At 35.8% G+C, this 22,790-nt stretch overlaps 4 protein-coding genes and 1 long non-coding RNA gene across 6 annotated transcripts; 1 reads left to right on the top strand and 4 right to left on the bottom strand.

Moving 5' to 3' along the window:
• Positions 1-6: 6 nt before the first annotated feature.
• On the bottom strand, positions 7-2,077 carry LOC110852302 (DOPA 4,5-dioxygenase). The gene is made up of 2 exons (XM_022100337.2): positions 1,751-2,077; positions 7-1,684 (listed from the first exon to the last, which is right to left on the bottom strand). The coding sequence occupies exons 1-2, from the start codon at positions 1,906-1,908 to the stop codon at positions 1,201-1,203; spliced, it is 642 nt and encodes a 213-aa protein (XP_021956029.1). The 5' UTR covers positions 1,909-2,077; the 3' UTR covers positions 7-1,200.
• Positions 2,078-2,210: 133 nt separating this feature from the next.
• Positions 2,211-4,570, bottom strand: LOC110852434 (lopap). Its single transcript, XM_022100506.2, has 7 exons — positions 4,311-4,570; positions 4,164-4,226; positions 4,022-4,089; positions 3,797-3,900; positions 3,362-3,454; positions 3,190-3,284; positions 2,211-3,117 (listed from the first exon to the last, which is right to left on the bottom strand). Exons 1-7 carry the CDS (start codon positions 4,458-4,460, stop codon positions 3,070-3,072), a joined length of 621 nt encoding a protein of 206 aa, XP_021956198.1. The 5' UTR covers positions 4,461-4,570; the 3' UTR covers positions 2,211-3,069.
• A 1,599-nt stretch (positions 4,571-6,169) lies between these two features.
• Positions 6,170-9,994, bottom strand: LOC110852282 (probable ATP-dependent RNA helicase DDX27). The gene is made up of 13 exons (XM_022100303.2): positions 9,864-9,994; positions 9,649-9,755; positions 8,989-9,564; positions 8,756-8,911; positions 8,567-8,677; positions 8,473-8,497; positions 8,263-8,404; positions 8,090-8,184; positions 7,893-7,995; positions 7,574-7,821; positions 7,315-7,518; positions 6,990-7,220; positions 6,170-6,865 (listed from the first exon to the last, which is right to left on the bottom strand). The coding sequence occupies exons 2-13, from the start codon at positions 9,724-9,726 to the stop codon at positions 6,468-6,470; spliced, it is 2,367 nt and encodes a 788-aa protein (XP_021955995.1). The 5' UTR covers positions 9,727-9,755; positions 9,864-9,994; the 3' UTR covers positions 6,170-6,467.
• A 268-nt stretch (positions 9,995-10,262) lies between these two features.
• On the top strand, positions 10,263-22,695 carry LOC110851607 (serine/threonine-protein kinase mTOR). Of its 2 annotated transcripts, XM_035853700.1 has the most exons (46): positions 10,263-10,436; positions 10,535-10,648; positions 10,725-10,872; positions 10,959-11,088; positions 11,174-11,284; positions 11,383-11,526; positions 11,632-12,053; positions 12,140-12,188; positions 12,264-12,615; positions 12,711-12,882; positions 12,966-13,416; positions 13,511-13,573; positions 13,708-13,763; positions 13,844-13,931; positions 14,006-14,211; positions 14,279-14,485; positions 14,582-14,802; positions 14,866-15,011; positions 15,073-15,209; positions 15,288-15,485; positions 15,548-15,715; positions 15,810-15,985; positions 16,098-16,416; positions 16,494-16,602; positions 16,683-16,909; positions 16,979-17,039; positions 17,141-17,251; positions 17,342-17,739; positions 17,802-17,987; positions 18,062-18,279; positions 18,395-18,442; positions 18,525-18,719; positions 18,791-18,926; positions 19,018-19,218; positions 19,283-19,382; positions 19,451-19,627; positions 19,740-20,015; positions 20,094-20,153; positions 20,239-20,340; positions 20,422-20,566; positions 20,775-21,080; positions 21,153-21,268; positions 21,436-21,846; positions 21,922-21,974; positions 22,048-22,181; positions 22,263-22,695. In XM_035853700.1, the coding sequence occupies exons 3-46, from the start codon at positions 10,759-10,761 to the stop codon at positions 22,276-22,278; spliced, it is 7,716 nt and encodes a 2,571-aa protein (XP_035709593.1). In that variant the 5' UTR covers positions 10,263-10,436; positions 10,535-10,648; positions 10,725-10,758; the 3' UTR covers positions 22,279-22,695. The 2 variants fall into 2 exon arrangements, with proteins under 2 accessions (XP_035709593.1, XP_021955153.1); XM_022099461.2 differs by having other exon boundaries at positions 10,535-10,872; positions 22,263-22,691.
• Positions 18,975-19,862, bottom strand: LOC118436185. Its single transcript, XR_004835281.1, has 3 exons — positions 19,722-19,862; positions 19,433-19,616; positions 18,975-19,355 (listed from the first exon to the last, which is right to left on the bottom strand). It is a non-coding gene; the product is annotated as an uncharacterized LOC118436185 (long non-coding RNA).
• Positions 22,696-22,790: the final 95 nt, after the last annotated feature.

Genomic DNA, 22,790 nt, shown 5'->3' with positions numbered 1-22,790 from the left:
GCCGAACCAAATGTTGTTTGTAAATACTTGCTCTTTCAAACTAATAAGGTCAAAAAAATATCTGGGCTGAACATGGTTTGCGCCTCCATTGTCAGAGTCAACTTGGTTTATATAAAAGCACACGATATTTATGTAGACTTTTGCTAACTGAAGAAATAATTGATGTGTGACCGAGTTATCACCCATGGACCAAGAGACTATATATTTTAGCAAAAGTGTTCTAGGAACGGACTTTGGTTCTGTTTATTCATTAAAACAATGGGATTCTAAATAACAATGAATAAACAATGACACTGAAGCGCTTATTTATTTATGCTTTTGTCGAACTCATTTGAATAATTGAACCATGTTTAAATACGTGGGCTTGGGATTAATGGAGCAAGTTTTTGCTTAATTATACTTATGGTTGCATACTTGGTTTGAGGACCATGGACAAATCTCTCACATCAACCGATAATTTCTTAATTTGTTAGTTGCATGTCGCTAAGTTGGATGGCATCAAGCACCGTGATGGATAAGTAACATGAAATTTCTACAAGTCATATCTTTTGACTTATTAAACACAAACAGATTGATAAATATGAAATACATTCAGTTAGCTTGACGAGTAGAGGCAAATCCCGATGTTAGTGAATTGGGAAAACTTATACTTGATTCGGATAGGCGTCGGAAATCAGAACTCGGCCCCTTGAAAGATTTTTGCACATAAATTAACATACGTATCATTCAAAACATAAAATAATTCTTCCAATTCTTGTGTATTCGGGAGTCCCGAATCGTGACAGCTCCATGATTGAAACTGCATTCCCACGTGTAATGCTCAAACTGATCTTTTGAATAAGCAATGATGTCAACATTGGTCCAGTGACATCCTCCTCCCAGCATCATTTATGAACTTCAATCCCTCCGTCCCCCATATTCCTTATGTTTCGCCAGCCACCGGAAAATATATAAATATGATATATATGTGGTACATATGTCGATAAATATGCACATGTAAATATCCGAGTAGAAGTTTAATGAAATTTATTATATTTAAGACCACTATGCATTTTAATTATATTGTTTATAAATATTTAACTTTTGTGCAGATACCAAAAATTAAAACAAAAAAGTACTTACAACGAACAAAATGTTGCAAAAAAGATGTAATAGCTTAATCGGTAATCCACAATTCTCAAATTCTCAACTCAAAGCATGTCATGTTTTGGAATGGGTTTGTGCCTCACTTGGAGACAACTTCATGGAATCGGGCACAATATGTTCACCTGACCAAATGGAATTCGTGGACCAGTTTAATGGGAGAAACCAATTGTGAAAACCACTCCTAACGGAAAGGGCTCTCGGAGCGTCAACTTGAGGTTCCTGATTAAGGAATGGGCGACAAATATCTAAGTTTTCCCCCAAGTCTTCGGCCAAAACGCTAGTATCCAAAGGAAGCTTTGGACCCAAAAACATTGCTCGCTTGGTGTGATCCAGAACTTCCATTCGGGTGAGAGGATGCAGCAACACAGACAAATTCCCATGATTTTGCATAAAAAATGAGAGAGCAAAAGGGATGGATGTCGAATTACAACAAGTTTCATAACTTCCAACCGGATGTGGGCCTCGAGGTCCAGTGTTGACCACATTCAATCTGCAACTTGCCAAATCTCCATTGTTGATTTGTTGTTGGATCGCTTCTCTGAAATCGAGAGAATAAACAGCACGTGAATATGTGGCCAAATTTGCTCATCCACCAAATACCTACCTTAAATCTAATGCCTCCCTCGTATTCTCCACATTGTTTTGGAAAAAGTATACGTGAAAATGGTAATGATTTATTGTTGATTCATTATTTAATCCTGTACTAACGTCAACCAAATTCATAATAAGAATTACGTAAACCAGGCCCAAATACACAGACATTTTAATACAAAATTTTTCGTAACAAAATTAAACTGAATTGCAGTCAAAACTGAATCTGCTGATGCACTAATTATAATTTAGATTTAGCCAGAAACTTGTAAGCTCAACTTAAGATACAAAAGCCGAATAGCAGTCTGAACTTACTGATCTGAAATGGAGCAATGATTTCAGAGGTGCAAAGGTCAAAAAGATTTAATCAATACTGCAGGCACGCATATACGTATTTTGTTTGTAAGAATACCACTTGATTGACATTCATCGTAATCATGGGATGTTTCAATAAGTCATTCCTACGACAAACGAACATTTTTGGTGACGTTTTTATTTATTCCAGCCAGCGCTGTGTACACTGTAAACTTCATGACCATATCTACGTACATACATATGTATACATTCACAAATTCTGCTTCTTGATAAAAATTATTTGTATAAAACCACAACCAAATCGAGTAATTGTGCGGTGTTGACTGGTATGCGTGAATGGTATTTACTATTTGCTACATGCATTTTTCTTCTTCAATGAAAATATACTTTTGAAAACTTGCGTGTTTCAAATTGATTACCGAGTAAAGATTCCCAACAAACGGTTTCTTCAATTGCTAAACTGACGATTTTTATAAACTTATGGTCTCGCAACACCATGTTCAGCCTTGTGTCATTTTCAATTCGTAGTTTGTGGCATGAAACTCCAATTTATTTAGTGGTTTGTTTTCTTCTATTGTGATCCAATTGATACACTGTTTAAATTGGTTATGCATGTACATACGATACGTTAGTAGAATAGTTTACAGAGTACTTTAGGTAAGTAACAAAATATAAAGCTTAGGAACTTTAGTTTTAGGACAATGTAATCTATTGAATATTTACACTTACCACGATTTAAGTCTAACCTGACTGAATATTAAATTCTATCATGTAATAGTGAATTATCAGTAAATTAAAAGGCTGACCATGTTCTAAAACCCCATATAAAATTGGAAGAAGCAACACAAATAACCTAATAATTGTGTATGTATTACTGATCTTCAATCGTGATAAAATTATGATGATTTCCAAATTCATCTAGTAAGAACTATGAACATAAACGTAGGAAAGTGTGCTAAAGAAATATGTCGCCAAAATTTTAATACTTGTTAATTAACCTCTTAAAACTAATGGTGATCATTTCCCGATATCACCACACGTACTTGTATTCGACCTTCTTAATTTCTAAAACAAAAAAAAATTGATGAAAAGGCATTTACATGTCTTTTATGTATTGAGAGTATATCAATTATTTACCTGGACATTGATGCCAACTCGGCGTAAAAAGTTGTAAATGTGTTCCCTGGATTCTGGAGAAAGTGACTTTTCTCGGGATAAGACCCACATTGTTTCTGTTTGAGAGGAATTACAAATTTGCGATCTGGCAGCAAATGTCACAAAATGGTTTGCATATAAAAATGAGACTCACGAGCGCTGAAAGGTCCCAATTGCTTGCATAAATATTTTATAGTGTAATTATCATAGTCCGTGTCCAACACCAGATATGGATATTTAAAATGAACTGCAATACATTTTCGTCCATTTAGCATTAATAATTTCATATTTGTCGAGTAATTACTAAATGACATTTATTTATAGCGCGAGCTCTGCATGCATAAGAGATCGTAATGTCCGTGAGTAACAACATTTATGTAACAATACAATGTGCACCAACAATCAATGCAATACACGACAGACCTTCGGCCCTGTTGGAGATTCCAATTAAAAGAGCTAAAGTACTAAATTAAACCGAGGCCTTCAAGATTAAAGTGACAAGGGCTACACTCGCATATGTATTTGTCATCATGGCAGAGATGAGAAACAAGACTTTGATAGAAATTAATAACATTAACAAATTTCTTACATGGAATTGGACTTTGTGTAACTAATAAATCCAGCATGAAATCTGCACTTCCGTCTCTACTCCGGTACCAGGTGACTCCAGGCATGGACATTTTTGTCCTGGTTCTGTTAAACAATAAACGGTCTTACATTGTTTGCGCTAAATATGCAAAAGTCAACTGTACGAGTATGTAAAATTGTACATAACTAAGTACAATTAATAAATTTTTGAAATGGAAACACGCACATTTCTTCCAGCATGTTAATTTCCACTCCAAACGTTCCATCTGGATTGGCCACATAACGCACGTTGGTCTGCAATGTGGTAAGTAATTGCCCTTCTTTTGTGTATTTAACAATTAATCTGCCGATGTATGAAATCAACTCACACAAGACGCCGTGGCTTCGACTGCAAACCAATATTTTTCCACTTCGTACCATAGCCCTTCATACTGCACACAAAAATCGGGGAAAATTTTAAGCTGTACATCAATTGATGCCATTGCATGATACGATCAGTTAAGTATATTTCAAACCCGTGAGATATTGAAGTCTCGCATGCCCCCAATCCGTGGACATAATCCGAGCGTAATGTACTGGGCGTCGCTGAGCTGTATGACACCGAACACGACCAAAACCGTAAAACTAATAAATGAAGAAATGTTGTTCAATTTTGCTTGTGCCATTTTCAAAGTTGCTACTGCTTTGTTAACTTCTTTAAGCAGACTGCATGAAACAAATTGATGCGCTTATATCTGTCTGGCCTTTGTCAAACAAAGTATGTGTATCCATTTAGAAAGAAAACTCATGGTATGAAATAATGGTCAACACGTACAACAATCGCCTTGCATGCATTCTCAATATCTGAATCAAACGTTTACATATATCAACTTCGTATTAAAAGAGTTCTCAAGATTGCTCTGAGCTCATAAAGATTGACATAGTGATGTGAATTCGTCATAATACTTTGTCATTGCGCAAGATAGATATATTTATGTATGTACAGTAACGCACTCGTAGTATTGAAAAATATCGTCCAGGAGCATATGTACGTATGTGTATAAATACATTTACAGTCATGTGTTTATTCTAGTATGCATTTAAACACTGCACGAGTATAACGAAACCCGTAATTCCTTTGTCTGGACTTTCCTTAATTAAAATAATTAAGTAAATAGAGAACAACGAGGAAAATAGGCATTATAGTAACTTTATAACTTTGAGAAGTGATGCATATGTCGATATAAGGCTGGAACCTGTTATTAAAAAACGGTGTTGTAATCCGAAGTACTAACCAGACGCGTGTGATCATGCTGACCTGCAGCTTACATACATTGTATCACTTTATAATATATTTACGAATGTATGACATAGTTTATGGCATTCATTGGAAAACCGCATCTATAACTAAACAAAAAGACACTTTGCCTCCCATATTAAAAATTCATATCAGACCAAAAAATGTGTACTTTAATAATTCACCTAAAACCGACTGCTCAAAATTCATCAAGGACAAGTCATTTATAAAAGTTATACAAAAAAAGTTATTATAAAACATAATAGTAGTACAAGTTATATATAAAATAGGTGGAAAACATTTTGCATTGTTCATAAGCAGAGCTCGGAAATTAATTAAATTTTTGTTTGGATTAAGAATTAGGGATTAAATTAATGCATTAGAGTCCATAAAATTTTGGGATTAGATTAATTCGGGACTACTTTTTCATTATATTTTTGCGGCATTGGGATAAAATTACCGATTAATTTCGTGATTAAGGATTTACATATGTATTACATGTTTAACTTGCATATAAGGTAAGATAAACTTGCATGCATTTTAAACAAATATTACCGAGTGAATTACTACAAATTACTAAATATTACATACAATTTACTAATTTTATTACCAATAGATGGAGGAAATGTAATCCACAAACTAATTCTAATCTAAAGCTTGGATTGTTGGATTAGTTAATTATTACGTTTAGGGTTAGGGATTATTTATTTTTACTTTAAATAGCTGGATTAAGGGGTGAGGAATAGAATTATTTAGCACGCAACATGGATCAAGAACACCTAACCCACAGTCTATTCTGTTAATCATTATCCGAGCTTTGTTCATAAGCCGGCAGTTAAACCCAAACGTAAGGTAAACTTGTTCACCAAGAACTTCAATAATCACCATCGGGGTGAATGAGTAGACATTTTTATTTAATTGTGCAACGCGAGTTTGTCATCAAATGACTTTATTGACACAATGACCATCGTCAAGTGATGTATGCTTGTTTGGAAAACCCTAAGGATTATGTAGTAAGGAAGTCACTGCGTATGACAAAAGACAAATAATAATGAGTGGTTCAAGTGTAAAAAACAAAAAAAACTGAATCAAAAACGGTTTAGTCGTATTAAATAATGCTTTGAATAGAATTTATTATCATCTCTCGTAATGAGCGTGTAACTAATACTTATAATTTAAATAATTCAAGTAAAAACTTGAATAAAAAATGGTCTCAACTTTACAAAGTAATCGTGAATGTGAAAAATGAATGTGAAAAAATATCCATTAAACAAAATGATCCTCTATAATTATTTAATTTTCTTGTTAGTCAAATTTATTCGTCAGATAATAATTTTAGTCTCACGTTACCTCAACACTTAAAAATTAGTAACTATAAATTCAATAACCAAATTGATTATCTTGCTTTATTTTTCATCTTCTGACTAAACTTTCTATCGGATTTATTAACATTAGATCTGGGAGTTCCCTTACTTTGCTTTTTTGAACCTCCGTCATCCTTACCCTTAGGTTTTTGTCCCTTTCCTTCATTTTTAAAACCTTGATGACGAAAAGCTCTAGCGTTTTTGACATCTGTAAGTTCCTCATCAAAATAAGACTTTTTCTTATTTTTCTTTGGCCCAACGCCGTTTTTAGGTGTATCGTTGTCAAATGCCTGTGGCTTCCTTCCTTTCTTTTTGCCTTTAACTTGTCTTTTCTGGAAGTCAACTAGTTTTCTGAGTTGCATGTCTTCTTGTGCTGACGCAATGGCTTTTCTGAGTTTTGCAGGGTTCCGTCCTTGCAGTTTATCATGTTCTGTAATTTTTTACACGTTTAAGATCTGTATCATATTAGTAATAGTGTACAGTACGCATCCTGTATCATAATTCATTTTTACTGCCAACGAAGGTAATTGATACAACAATAAATGTGTGTTTACCATCTTTTCTATCCTTTTGTGATTGAAACCAGTTGCGTGATTTCGTGTCAGGCTCTGGAGGTCCGTTTCGCTTCTTCTTTCTCTTACTCTTCTTTTCCTGAATCATTTTAATTGCCTTGTTTGCTTCAATTTCAGCTCGCACGAGAGTTTTCTCGGCTTCTTCCTCTTGCATGATTGACTCAATTTCGGCTTCCAAAGGTTTCAGTTTGTCTCGATATTTTGCAATAATTTCTACAAATTATACAAATCGGATTTATATTTTTAATGAACTTTTAAATTAACTATGTGTTTGCATTTAATAATAGAATAAGGTGTGATTGTTCACCTGGTGGAATAATTCTCGCTTTCACAGGATTTGTGGCTGCTTTAGCTACTTGTTTCATCAATTTTCGGTCATTTTCTCCTACGAGAGACACCGCAACACCTGAACGTCCTGCTCGAGCTGTTCTGCCACATCGATGAATATACTGTTCGACAGTTGGAGGCATTGTATAATTGACGACACTTTGCACACCAGGAATGTCCAGACCTAGGAATAGATTAAATTATAACATGGTAGACTTACCAAATATGGATTAAATTACCTCTCGCAGCAACATCTGTCACCATCAAGACGTCAACCTCACTAGATTGGAATTTTTTTAATGCTTCAAGACGCTGACTTTGTATCAAATCTCCATGCAACTCTCCGATTCGTATACCCATAAGCCCCAACACGATATGAAGACGGTGAGCAATTTTTTTTGTTGGGACAAAAACCATAGTCTTATTGTGAAAAGTTCTCACAATCAAAGCACAAAGAACGGCTTCCCGGTCGGTTTCATTCCGAATCCTGCATAATAAATAATAATGTCAAGAGTGCATTTATTAAGATTTAGACAGACTGAGTGATATAAATCTTACTTTACAAATTGTTGACGAAGATTGAATGCGACTTGTTTATTTGAATCGACAAAGATTTTGCATGGATTTTTTAGCGAAACAGAGGCTAAATCCTTAACCTTATCTGAAAAATAATGTATTTGTATGTACATTCAAAGTGACGCACTACATTTAAAACTCAAATAAACGCTATTGCTTGCATTATTAATATGTATTACCTGTCATTGTTGCAGAAAATAATAGAGTTTGGCGACGAGGACTACATTGTTTGACAATTTCTTTTAATTGTTCTGCAAACCAATCGTCCAACATCCTACAAATATTTATTAACATCTTTAGTACTTGTTGCCTCACTAGCTGGGAATGTTCCCAAAATGTATATCATGAGCACCTGTCAGCTTCGTCTAAAATTAAAATTTCAATGGAGGCCAAATTAAAAGAAGGAGTGTTTCCCAAATGATCAATTAAACGACCAGGTGTGGCAATCACAACGTCAGGATTTTGTCTGAGGACTGATTCTTGTTGCTGAATATCTACAAGAATTAAAATTAATTAAAATTAATGAAAGTCCAAATGAAATAATAGTGATTATTAAAATTACCTAATCCTCCTACAGCCAATCCAATCTAATTTAGGGAGAACAATAGTCATGGCTTAGAAAAAAAAATTCAATCCAACAAACAAAATATTATTACCTCGATATCGTTAGAAAAAGACGCCAAATTCTTGGTCACTTGATAAACCTGCACACCCAACTCACGTGTGGGAACCAAACACAAAACTCGAGTTACTGATTCAATTTTCGGCTGTTTACAAAAACAATTAATCCAAATAAATAATACGTATTATTCATATGATTATTACATCAGTATTTATGTACGAACTTTATACAATAGTCTTTCTAATACAGGCAGCATATATGCAGCCGTTTTTCCAGTCCCGGTGGCAGCACATCCACATATGTCCCTCCCACCAAGGGCAATAGGAATAGCAGCAGCTTGAATAGGTGTTGGATGAACAAAACCAAGTGATGTAATTGCCTACAATTAAGAGTAAAGCAAATAATTGAAAATAGAGTTAGGAAATAAATGTTTCTACTGAAATAATTAAACTTCACCTTTAATAATGGACGAGAAAGATTCATTTGTTGAAACGACATGTTGGTTTCGAAAACATAATCCGGATCATCCTCGAGTCTAATTTCTTCTTTCACATCTTCTTCATCTTCAACACTCTTTTTTCCTTTTTTATTCCCTTTGGCACTCTTCCCTTTCGCAACGACCTTATCTTCCTGTAACTCATCATCCGATAGTAAAATATCATCATCATCTTGCGCAATTTTCTTATTTGATTTGCTCTGTTTTTTGCCAAGTTTCTTTTTATTTCCGTTATTGGTTGAAGCAGAAATTGAATTGTCAGATTCCAGCTCATCAGACTCTTCATCCTCTGATTCTTCCTCGGATGATGAGTTTCCACTTTCTTCCTTAATTTCGACTTGGTTCTCATCATCCCCAACAAGAATTCTCTTGTGGATTTTTTCATCCAATGTGGAAGTTATCTTTTTTTTCTTCTTTGCCGTTTGAACCCATCTGTCTGCCCAAACATCTTGTGTAAATTGCCCAAACTCAAAGGTTGGGTCCAGCCCCCCACTCTTTCCGTCCGTAGTCTTGGCTCGTTTTCTTGTTGGCTGAAACTAAATAATACAAAATACAATTTATAATAAACCTGAACATAACATGCAAGATCTAACCTACAGTAACTTTGACGCATTTTATACCTCATCTTCTGACGCAGAATCCTCAGACAGGTCTTCGGGCACGTCGTCGTCTTCTATGGTTTTCACCAAGTCTGCCATTTAACTTATGTAGTATTGTTGTAAATGAACTGTAAATCAACAAAAGATCAACTTCATCCTTAATTTTTATACCGTACACGTCATAGGACACAAGGGAAGGTAGTAAGTACAGTAGAAATATATATCAGCAACTATACCTGCGTAATCCGAGGACAAAATCACTCTTTAATTGTCTAAATTTTAATAGCAGTTTGATTAGATTTTTTTCACGCCGTCTGCTTCTCAAAAGCATGGCTAGCTTTCTTGGCGCATTCAGCATATTCAAGAAGGGCTGCGAGGGGCATCGCAACTCCAACTCTAATACTTGCTTGATCTGATTTTCTGGCCGCTGGGGATGTAAAATAATATAATAATAATATCCCAGATAATGCATATGCAAAAATTGTAATTTTACTGAAGCCATAAAATGATGCCAATTTCTCTCATCAAATTGCGACCGGTGAATGGGTAGCAATTCGAAATTGATCATGGTGTAGGATCACCGTCTCAAAGCGAGACTTTGGGTTTATTATTGTTGGGTGGCTCCAACTCTGAACCGCATTTCTCCGCATAATAATAATAGACTGGTAAACAACATCGCAATAACCGCAAAAAACTACTATAATTTTTGGTTTCTGATTTATGTGTATAACTTGAACGCTTAATAATTCAATAATTGCTTTCTACTCTTGACAATCGTGGAATTTTCAGAATATTTCAAGTAGTAAAAGGTATGTGAAGATGTGTTTTTATAAACTTCAACAAAATTAATATTTTATGGGTAAATTCCCGATGATAATTTGTATTCGTATAATTTTTGAACTTTCAGGTTTACTCAGAGATTAACGACGCTGAACGCACAAATAGAAATCTGGACAAATTCGAAATGTAGGCGTTAAGAAAGACGAAGCGTGTTGCCGGATGATGTATTGATACTGAACACGTATTTGACATCCATTTATCGCCGTTTTTCGTCCCCCGTAAGTAAGGAATAAAATGTACTCCTCGTCGTCATCCAGGTCTAAGCAGGCGACTTACCAGAACAGAGGATCCATGTTTAGAACTAATGGTTCAAACTCGGTAGCAATCATGAACCAGTTTGTAACGGGTTTAAAAAATAAGAATGAAGAGGTTCGCTGTAAAGCTGCCCGTGACTTGTATCACTATGTAAGAAGAAAACTGTACATATAATTAATTCGTTTTTATAGTCTAATTATGTAATTTCTCAATTTTTGGAATACATGAATAATTAGGTCACTACAGAACTCAGAGAAGTCCCAGTTGAAGAACTTTCAAACTTTATGGACGAGTTTAACCACTTGATTTTCGATATGGTTTCTAGTCATGACGTAAATGAACGAAAAGGCGCAATTCTTGCCATAGGTAAATTATTAAGAACTAAATACACGAATTATATACCATATGTAACAGAACGCTTGCTTATTCTGCCTTATTTTATATTGTTTAGAGTCCTTAATCGGCGTCGATGTTGGGAACACTTCTACAAGAATATCCAGATTTGCCAACTATTTGAGAAATACATTCCCCTCGAACGATGTTGAGGTCATGGAATTGGCAGGTAAGACAAATTACATTTAAAATAACCTCTCAGTACAGCTTTGCATAGACACGGGAGAGTTGTTTATATTAAAAATATGTAAATATGTTGTCCATCAGCTAAAGCAGTTGGGAAACTTGCCTTGGTTTCTGGAACCTATTCTACAGAGTACATCGACGTGGAAGTGAAGCGGGCCTTTGAGTGGTTATCTGCTTCGGAAAGACATGAAGGGAAGCGACTGGCAGCAGTTTTAGTTCTTAAAGGTAGAGAACAGTATCCATACATCAAGATTAAAATTATAATTGATTTATCGTTTAAGCAAAGCACAGGTTAAAGGATGGCTATTTTTTATTGATTTACATTTGCAGAACTCGCTGTCGCAACACCAACATTTTTCTTTCAACAAGTTCAACAGTTTTTTGATGTTATATTCAATGCTGTCAGGGACCCCAAGCCCAATATCCGTGAGGGAGCAGTTAAAGCTTTGCGTCATGCTTTGATCGTTACAGCTCAGAGAGAGAAAACTCAAACACAGACACACTATTACAAACAATGCTTCGAAGAGGCAAAAGTGGGGTTTATTGGGGAGCAGAGCGGTCAAGGAGGCAAAGAGAAGGGTATAACAAAGGATGACAGGTGCCACGGGAGCATGCTCGTTTTGAATGAACTTTTAAGGTGTTCCAATGCTGAATGGGAACGGCAATTCTGGGAGTTGAGGGAGAAATTAAGTGGATGTCTTGCTGACTATTCTGCTGGGAGTGGTGGTGCAGCAAGTTTGGGCCGATCAGCGGTATGTGGACTAATATAATTTCTATCCGTGGTGTATAAATATGTTGTTTATTAAATATTATCCGAACATTTTACATTATGTTTCAGCATCAACTTACGCAAGATATTTTATCCCAATTTTTTCCACGATGGAAAGGTAAATTTAAGTTCTAATTTAAATAATTTCCTTATTCATAAGATAAGTAATACATAATTGCATTCACCTTCTCAGCTCGACGTCATGCTGGCAAACGCGTAGGTGGAAAGTTAATAAATTCTTCATCCAGTCCTGGAATTTCCAATTTAAGCCTTGGCCATCCTGGGATTCATTTACACCACTCGTCAATGACGGATGAGTTCAACACTGGGATTGGAAGTGGGGCTGGGGATCAAACTTTAACTTTCACAGAGTCAATGGCATGTAAAACCATTGTTAGTGAAAATTTCCTGGAGATTTGTCGTCAAGTATTAGAACAACGAAATTCTCGGAGCCCATATGTTCAACAAGCTTTATTCATGATACTCCCACGTCTGGCAGCTTTTAACCAAGAGTTATTTTGCCAAGCACCAGCGACCAAAGCTGGGTAAGAGCGTGAGAATAACCCTGGACCAACTAAGCGAATATATAATAAGTGAAGTACAATCCAATAATAGATCAATTGATGTCTTAATATTTCAGCATGGCCAGTCCACTTTCAACAAGTATGAACTATTTACTGCAAAGTCTGAGAAACAAGGAAAGAAGCGACCCGTTTATAACAATTGGACTTTTATCCATTGCTGTTGACGGGAACATTAAATCATATTTGCCAAAAATCATGGAGTTTGTACGATCTGCTCTCCCAAGCAAGGTAGCTTAATATCAACAACCATTATTATTTGCATTACAATGTACATTCGCTGGGTGGTTAAATAAAGTAATTATGCTTTATAGATATTTTTAACAAAGGAGACGCCGAGAAAAAACTTGAAATTCGACCCTTCCATATTCACATGTCTAACCTTACTATCTATTTCTACAAAATCTGCAATCCGCGAAGATATTTTAGAAATGTTAGATTCCATGCTGGCTACTGGATTGAGCCCTGCACTTACTACAGCTCTACGAGAGATTCAAATTCAGATTCCTTCCTTAAAGAAAGAGATAAATGACGGTCTTTTGAAAATTTTAAGTCAAATTCTCATGAACCAGCCTTGGAGACATCCCGGCATGCCAAAGAATTTCATGCAAACGTTTTCTGGATCTTCTAATATAGCCTCGTCGACTGCAGGTACAGTTTCCACAAATATTAGTGGTGTCGCGTCTGGATCTTCCTCTGGCGATAGCGGGGATAACGCAAGTGTTGTTTTGGCACTCGAGACACTTGCAAAGTTTGATGTTGATGGTAAGTTGCGATAATCATTAATTTAGTTATTATATTTTAACAGATAGTATAGATACTCTGTATTATAAAATATGATATTTTTTATATTTACCAGGAAATTCCGTTATTCAATTCGTTAAACATTGTGCAGATGTATTTTTAACTTCCGATTGCAAAGGTATATACATTATTTTTGTCATTTAAAATTATTCGTTTCACACAAATGGTATAATTACAAAACAATGAGTACCAATTTAACTGAAAATTCCAATTATTTACATTCAATTATTCTTTAATTTTTGTGGTGAATAGAGATTCGACTTGAAGCAGTAAGAACATGTAGCACATTACTTCGCATGGCTATTCAGGTAACCTGGCGTTAGAATATTTCTGAGCATGTGTGATTATATCGATTAAATTTAATAGTTTAAAATCTGAAAATATATAGGGTTTAGAAGGCAGGTATTCTCACACTGTGACTACAACCGTTGCTGATGTTTTAAATAAACTACTAGTTGTCGGAATTACGGATTCAGGTACAGTGATAAAATAAACCCATCACACGTGTACTGGCTGTCTACATCAGTGAACAAATCCTTCATTTGCGCAGATCCAGAAGTTCGATTTAGTGTTCTCGAAAATCTTGACGAAATATTTGATAGTTACCTAAGTCAGCCTGAAAATTTGTCTGCATTATTTGTGGCATTACACGACGAAGTTTTTGAAATCCGAGAAATTGCACTGTGCACTATTGGAAGACTGAGTCTAATCAACCCAGCCTATGTTTTACCCGGGCTGCGGAAAGTTTTGGTCCAGGTTAGTTGATTTAAAAATTTCTTCTGCTTGGAGGAAGTTTAGCATGTAATAATTTTTCTGTTTCAAGATTTTGAACGAGCTTGAATATTCTGGAATGGGCAGAAACAAAGAGCAGGCTGCTAGAATGCTGGGACATTTAGTATCCACAAGTCCTAAATTGATGAAATCATACAAAGATCCCGTCTTGAAAGCTCTAATGCGAAAACTGAAAGATACCGACCCCAATCCCGGAGTGGTGATTAACATTCTTGTGACACTCGGAGATTTAGCACAGGTTAGTTTGTCTACTATTATATCACACATTTTAAACAATGTGTTATATATTTAAAATATTATCAGCGGCTACATTGGTACTTTTAAATATATGTAGGTTGCCGGAAAGGAAATGTATAGCACTGTCCCGGATCTTTTGACTGTGCTGTTAGACATGCTTAATGACTCTGGTGCTCCAACACAACGAGGTTTTGCGTTATGGACATTAGGACAGCTAGTTGAAAATACCGGTTCTGTTGTTACTCCATATCAAAAGTTTCCAACATTGCTAGACACACTGCTATCATTCCTAAAAACAGAGCAACAACATTTCGTTCGGTATGTGAAAATTTTAAATACACGAGTAAATTGATACTCATATTCACCTTCATATGATTCTAGTCGTGGAACAATTCGAGTACTAGGATTGTTGGGAGCCTTAGATCCTTACAAACATAAAATGCACCTTGGTCAAATTGACGTTGAAGGGAATGCTATAGCTCTGGTTTCAATGACGGACCCAAAGTCTGAAATTGAATCAGTCCAAGGTATTTTAGTCGTTGACAAATTTATAACGAGTGACTTATGTAAATTTTTAAATATTCTTAGAAATGAGCACGAGTGAAATGTTGATTCACATGTCCAATGCCACTCTTGACGAATTTTACCCATCAATTGCGATTGCAACGCTGATGAGAATAATCAGAGACAATACCCTCGCTCAGCACCACACATCAGTAGTACAAGTATGAATCTTATTAAACTTACCATTAGTATTAAATATATACATGGGTATATAGCGCATGACATGATTAATTTTATAGGCTGTCACATTCGTCTTCAAGTCTTTGAACGTAAGCTGTGTTACGTACATTCCTCAAGTTATTCCGTGCCTTATTCAAGTTATCAGAACCACCGAAATGCAATATAAAGACTTTCTTTTTCAACAATTGGGCATGTTGATTGCAATTGTTAAACAACATATTAGAAGTTACCTCGATGACATTTTTACTCTAATCAAGGTAGGACTAATCAAACCTTCATACAACTTGGTTAATTTTTAAATATATATGTATGTTTCTAGGAGTTTTGGATGGTCAATCCTTCCTTACAAGTGACTATCATTCTCGTGGTTGAGCAAATAGCGATTGCACTCGGATCAGAATTCAAAGTTTATTTAGCAAAATTAATCCCTCTAATGTTGAAAGTTTTAGTATATGATATCAGCAAAGATAGAGTCGTAACTGCAAATGTAAGTTCAGTATTTTTATCTTATTTTCAAATAACTTTGCTCGAAGATAAATGAAACAAGTTTAATACTGATTTAATAACCATTTTTGTTTTAGCTTCTGAATGCTTTACAAAAATTTGGAACAAATTTGGATGAATTTTTACACCTTCTGCTGCCTCCGATCGTTAAACTATTAGACAATCCTGAAGTTCCTCTTAGTGTTAAGCGGATTGCACTGGAAACTATTGAACAACTATCTTGCACTCTTAATTTTTCAGATTTTGCCAGCAGGTACATGCAACAATTAAAAGTTAAAAAAAAAATACTATCTTGTGGTAAATTTGTTGCCACTGAGGATGAGTCTCTGAAGCAAACTAAGATGTCCTTATTACTATTGTTGTAGAATCGTCCATCCCCTTGTTCGTACCTTGGACGTTACACCAGAGCTTCGCGACAATTGCATGGATACGTTGGCGAGTTTAGTTATCCAGTTTGGGCCCAAGTTTCAAGTTTTCACTCCAATGGTTCAAAGAATATTAAAGAAACACAACATTAAGCACTCCCGTTACGATACTCTCGTCCTGTATAAATGTAAGGATGACTATTTTTCGGAAGGAGATGATAACGAGATCACACAGTTATCCAGGATCAAGCAAAGGACATACAGTCGATCCAGAAATATGATGGGGTTGACTGCAATGGACACTTATTCTATTAACAGGGTAAGACGTTTGATTAAATATAATCATGCTTGAAACATGTAAGACATTATGTAATATTTTTATTTGATTCGATATAGTTCCATGTGTCCACAGCAAATCTTCAAAGGGCTTGGACTGCATCACGACGAGTTTCTAAAGAAGATTGGTTAGAGTGGATGAGAAGATTGTCGATTGAATTTCTTAAAGGTAATTAATTTCTTTCAAGATTCTTAAGATTCTCTTCTCTTGTGATGTTTTGATAATTTGTTTGGTTCTTTAAATTAAAGAATCCCCATCTCCAAGTCTTCGTGCTTGTCATAATCTTGCGCAGACATATGCCCAACTACCCAGAGATTTATTCAACGCCGCATTTGTTTCTTGTTGGACGGAATTGCAAGAAGAACAGCAGAATGAACTGATTGCTAGCTTACGACAAGCTTTAATGGTTGATGATTTGCCAGAAATTACTCAAATTATTCTGAATTTGGCAGAATTCATGGAACACTGTGATAAGGTTATAATAATTAATGACATTTACAGGTCATTTATCATTGTGCCACTAATTGAAACTTGAAATCTGCAGGGTCCATTGCCGTTGGAGCCCGAGTTCTTGGGCGAGAGAGCAATGTCTTGTTGCGCTTATGGTAAACGACATGTTCTTATTAACCGCAGTTATTGTGTTCACTTTCTATTTATCTATTTACATTTGGTGTTTATTACTGTTTATTCCTCCCTCACTCTGCAGCTAAGGCACTTCATTACAAAGAAGAACAGTTTCATAAAAGTCCAAGCTCTGAAGTTTTGGAAACGTTGATTTCTATTAACAATAAACTTCAAAACAAAGAAGCATCAGCAGGTGGGACACTTATTAACAATTGCGTTAATTAAGCAAACACGAATATAGTATGTATCCTACTGCATTATTCTAATAAACGACATTTTACAGGACTACTGGAATATGCCATGAAAAATTACGGAAATCATTTACGGGTACAGGAACAGTGGTATGAAAAACTCCATGACTGGGAGAAAGCTCTTGAACTATACCGGAACAAGTTGGAGACGAATCCAGGCGATATTGATTTGTCAATTGGGCAAATGCGATGTCTTGAAGCTTTAGGTGACTGGCAAGCTCTGGAGGAAGTTGCTCGAGCAAAGTGGCCAACTGTTGCCGATAAGAGCAAAAATAAAATTGCGCACATGGGTGCAGCCGCAAGTTGGGGTCTTAATAAATGGGACAGGATGGAAAAATATGTACAGTTTATTCCACGGGATAGTCTCGATGGTACCTTTTACCGTGCTTTGATCGCCATTCATAAGGAACTTTATGCTCAAGCTGAACAGGTAATATTCAACGTGTTATGCTTCTTAAGATGGTATAATTTATATTTTCTTCTTTCCTATAGCTGATTGATTCTGCTCGTGATATTTTGGATACGGAACTAACTGCAATGGCTAGTGAATCATACCAAAGAGCATATAATACAATGGTTATCGTGCAAATGTTAGCTGAACTGGAAGAGGTTATTCAGTTTAAAGTTGTTCCTGAACGTAGAGAAGACATTAAACTAATGTGGTGGGAAAGATTAAAGGTAAATTCTAATTTAAATGTAAATGAATATTATTGAATTGTTTGGAATTATTCTGAAAAATCTATTTGAAATAGGGGTGCGTTAATCGGATTGAAGATTGGCAAAAGATTCTTCAAACCCGTTCTGTTGTGCTGAGCAAACACGACGATATACGGACCTACCTTAAGTTTGCAAGTTTGTGCCGCAAGAATGGTCGTTTGAAGTTATCTGAAAAAACCTTGGTCTCATTGTTGGGACAAGAACCAGATTCACGAAAAGTTCTACCTACCACTTATCCTCAAGTTACTTATGCGTAAGTAAAGTTTTGCTCCTGTTTGATAGCTGGTGTTTATTTACCACTCGTCACCAGAGTGAAATACAGGTCGAATGTCAATCAGATTTCAATATTGTAATTTTATTTTCTGCAGATTTACAAAGCACTTGTGGGCCAGTGGCGACAAAACCACTGCCTTCTGGTTTGTAAAATTTATTATAACCGTCAAAGTTTTCTATACTGAATTATTATTTTTATACTTATGTGCTTACCTTGTTCTGCAGGCAACTACAAAATTTTGTAAAAAATTCGCTTCTACCCCAGCTAAGCGGATGCAGTGTACCTTGCGACAATGGAACCATAGTTGAGAATTCTCCTACCGAATTACGGAAACTACTTGCTCGTTGCTGTTTACGACTTGGTGAATGGCAAGAAAATCTTGAAGGCCTTAAAGAAGGAGTAATCAACCAAGTTCTAAAGTAACTATCCGACTTGTGTACCTCATAAATTCCTGTCGGACGGGCTAACTTAATTTTTTATTGTTATCCAGGTGCTACAACTCTGCAACAGAATATGATCCATCTTGGTACAAAGCTTGGCACGCTTACGCTTACATGAACTTTGAAGCTGTTTTATACAATAAAAATAACTCTCAAAATCAAGCGATGCCTGATAAGATAGGATTGGTAAGTATATGAAATGGCATTATGAAAATAACGATACAAAGTGCAATGTATAATTTAATTGACATGATTCGTGGGTCCATGTTTTTATTAGACTCCATCATATATCAGTCAGTACACAATTCCTGCTGTTCAAGGATTTGTTCGTTCAATTGCCCTAAGTCGTTCCACGGGCTCTAGCCTCCAAGACACCTTACGTCTCTTGACACTATGGTTTGATTTTGGTCATTGGCATGAAGTACACGATGCTCTAGCTGAAGGAATCAGAGGGATCCATGTAGATACTTGGTTGCAAGTAAGTTAATTCTAGCGAGCTTTAATTAAATACAATTTTAATATAAATCTTGACTTAATTTCAGGTCATACCACAACTTATTGCACGTATTGATACACCTCGACATCTCGTTGCTAAATTAATCCATCACCTACTAGCTGACATTGGAAAATACCATCCACAATGTAATGATTATATATATATATATTTATCAACCGTTAACTCATATCATTACCTCAATTTTACTCTCTAGCCCTCATTTATCCATTGACTGTTGCATCAAAATCCTCAAGTCCTGCTCGATTAGCCGCAGCTAACAAAATTCTCAAAAACATGTGTGAACATTCACATATTCTCGTACAACAAGCCATGATGGTTTCAGAAGAACTTATCAGAGTGGCGATTTTGTGGCATGAACTCTGGCATGAAGGTAAATAACAATAACGGTTTCAATTAATTTCAATCATGTCTGTGTATATATGATATACAGTATAATTATATATATACGAAACATTTGCATATACTTCCTGCTCATTTTCCAGGTCTTGAGGAGGCTTCAAGATTATACTTCGGAGAGCGAAATGTCCAAGGAATGTTCCAAGTTCTGGAACCACTTCACGCAATGTTAGAACGAGGCCCACAGACATTAAAAGAAACGAGCTTTAATCAGGCCTATGGTCGAGATTTAACTGAAGCTTTAGAATGGTGTAAACGCTACAAAATTTCTGGGAATTTGCGCGATCTTAACCAAGCATGGGACTTGTATTACCACGTATTCAAAAGGATTTCACGGCAGTTACCCCAGTTAATTAGTTTAGGTAGGTTTATAACTTTATTGACTGATATTAGCCTTGAGCTGTAAGATCATAATTTCGTTGTGTATGATTTATTATTAGAACTACAATATGTGTCTCCCAAGTTGTTGAAATGTAGAGATTTAGAGCTGGCAGTTCCTGGTAAGTTTGTTTATAATCGTTTGTGAAGATCGTATATTATTTACCAGGTATATAATTTCAAACACAATTTTTTTTTAATTTTTAGGTTCTTATGTGCCTGGCCGCCCAGTGATACAAATTGCACACATTCAAAGTCTCTTACAAGTCATCACTAGCAAACAACGACCTAGAAAATTGCATGTTACTGGTAATTTCTGAAATATTTACACAAACAAATTCTCACTTAAAACCAGATTACTAAATACTAAATTTCATACGCTCGATACAGGATCGAATGGAAAAGAATTTGTGTATTTATTGAAGGGTCACGAAGATTTACGTCAAGATGAAAGAGTTATGCAGCTATTCGGACTCGTTAATACGCTCCTTCTCGGTGACCCAGAAACGTTCCGTCGAAACTTGACAATCCAACGGTAGGCCAGAGACAAGGTTTTGGCACTTGGGGGGTTACTTTTGGATTAATTTGATGCCAGTATACAATATTAGCAACCCCCTCCCCCCCTCCATGCAAAAACCTTGCCCGAGAGATACATATATAATAATATATGTATTTCACGGAGCATTACAATTATTAATAAATACATTTTGTATGTTACATGAAACACAATGTCTATCATACAGGTATGCTGTTATCCCACTCTCTACAAACAGTGGGTTAATTGGGTGGGTGCCTCACTGTGATACGCTACACACTCTAATTCACGATTACCGAGAAAAAAAGAAAATTCTACTCAACATTGAGCACAGAATCATGCTAAGAATGGCACCAGACTATGATCATTTGACTTTGACGCAAAAAGTAGAAGTATTTGAACATGCCTTAGAACATACCCAGGGAGACGACTTGGCGAAACTGCTATGGCTAAAAAGTCCATCAAGTGAAGTTTGGTTCGATAGACGAACCAACTATACGAGATCCTTAGCAGTGTAAGTACCAAATTACTTGATTTTATTTAGTAACAGTATTTTTTGAAACGTACTTTTTTAATTTGCTTGTAGCATGTCCATGGTTGGTTATGTCCTGGGATTGGGGGACCGTCACCCCTCAAACCTCATGTTGGATCGCGAAAGTGGGAAAATTGTCCACATTGATTTTGGAGATTGCTTCGAAGTGGGTGAGTGTCTAATTATAGAATAAATATACTTGTTCGTTTATAAAACACGTCAAATGTAAAACTCGAATTATTGAATCATGCAACACTACATGAATTGTAGTAATTTTTTATGTGTTGTTGGTTTACATTTGATTTGATTTGATTTGATTTTTTTACTTTGTTTTTAGCTATGACGAGGGAGAAATATCCAGAAAAGATCCCTTTCCGACTCACCCGAATGTTGATTAATGCGATGGAGATTACTGGAATTGATGGAACGTATCGATGCACTTGTGAATCTGTGATGAAGGTCTTGCGCCACAATAAAGACTCGCTAATGGCCGTCTTGGAAGCATTTGTGTATGATCCACTCTTAAATTGGCGTTTAATTGACAATGCTAATGCAACAAAGTCAACCAAGCGAGGAAAGGCTGTCGTGCCGCATCAGTCCATGGCCGCTACAGCCACTACTGTACATCCATCCAGTGGTTCACTCCAAGATCGTGATGGATCAGACACTTTGGAGATCACCAGCAGTGATGGACATCCAACTGGCACTACACCGGCAGCCGTTTCTAAAAAAGTTAACCCAGAGGCTGGTATGCGAATACTGCGTTTATTGCTGGTTTGTGTTTTTTCTCGGATAAAAAATTCCACTGCTATTTACATTTCAGACAATACAGAGAAGCCACAACCTGAGGCCTTGAATAAGAAAGCTCTGGATGTTGTAAGTTTTGAAAAAATGTGTCTTTGCTACTAATTTAAACGAACAATGAACCTGGAGTACGAAATAATTACAGGTCACTAGAGTGAGGGAAAAATTAACTGGAAAGGACTTTCAAAATGAGGAACCATTTGTAGTTAAGAAACAAGTTGATTTGCTTATCCAACAAGCAACCAGTCACGAAAACCTGTGTCAATGTTATATTGGATGGTAATTAATTAAAATAATCATGATATAATTTTGCTGTAGTTCAATTAACATTCTTAACGCTTCATTACTTGTAAATTGCAGGTGTCCATTCTGGTAAACAAAAGTTAGTCAGTCAAAAGACGACCCATGTACCTATCAGCAACCACATGAAAATTTTCTGAAATCCTTTAAGAGTGCCAAAACAAATTTTACCTTCGCGTAGCAGAAACTATAGCATATATACTCATATTTTAAGCAATATTATATTATCATGTGTTATCATTTTCATGATTACTGCCATTCATCAAGTTGTTGATTTTATTAATAATAATATGTGTCATTTTAGTCTTCTTTAAATGTGTACATACATCCGTGTAGCTTTCACATTACACTTATGTACGTAACTATCATGAACATTTTGCTTTTGTTGAACTGATTAGAGCTTCATTTATGCTTTGACTGCCAGGACAGTTTGTGAATATAAAAAAGACTACAACACAACAGCAACAATAAAATATTTTTTTAAATAAACTGAGATTTCTTTTCTTTGTCGCTTTCTCCATCTTCTCTATTCTCTACTTTCCCCCAAGTGAATCTGAGCAATGTGTGCAACTCATAATCGGTGTCTGT

This window comes from Folsomia candida, unplaced genomic scaffold (assembly GCF_002217175.1).
Source record: "Folsomia candida strain VU population unplaced genomic scaffold, ASM221717v1 Fcan01_Sc007, whole genome shotgun sequence".
Classification (NCBI taxonomy): Eukaryota; Metazoa; Arthropoda; class Collembola; order Entomobryomorpha; family Isotomidae; genus Folsomia; species Folsomia candida.
This window is presented reverse-complemented; position numbering and strand designations above follow the sequence as displayed.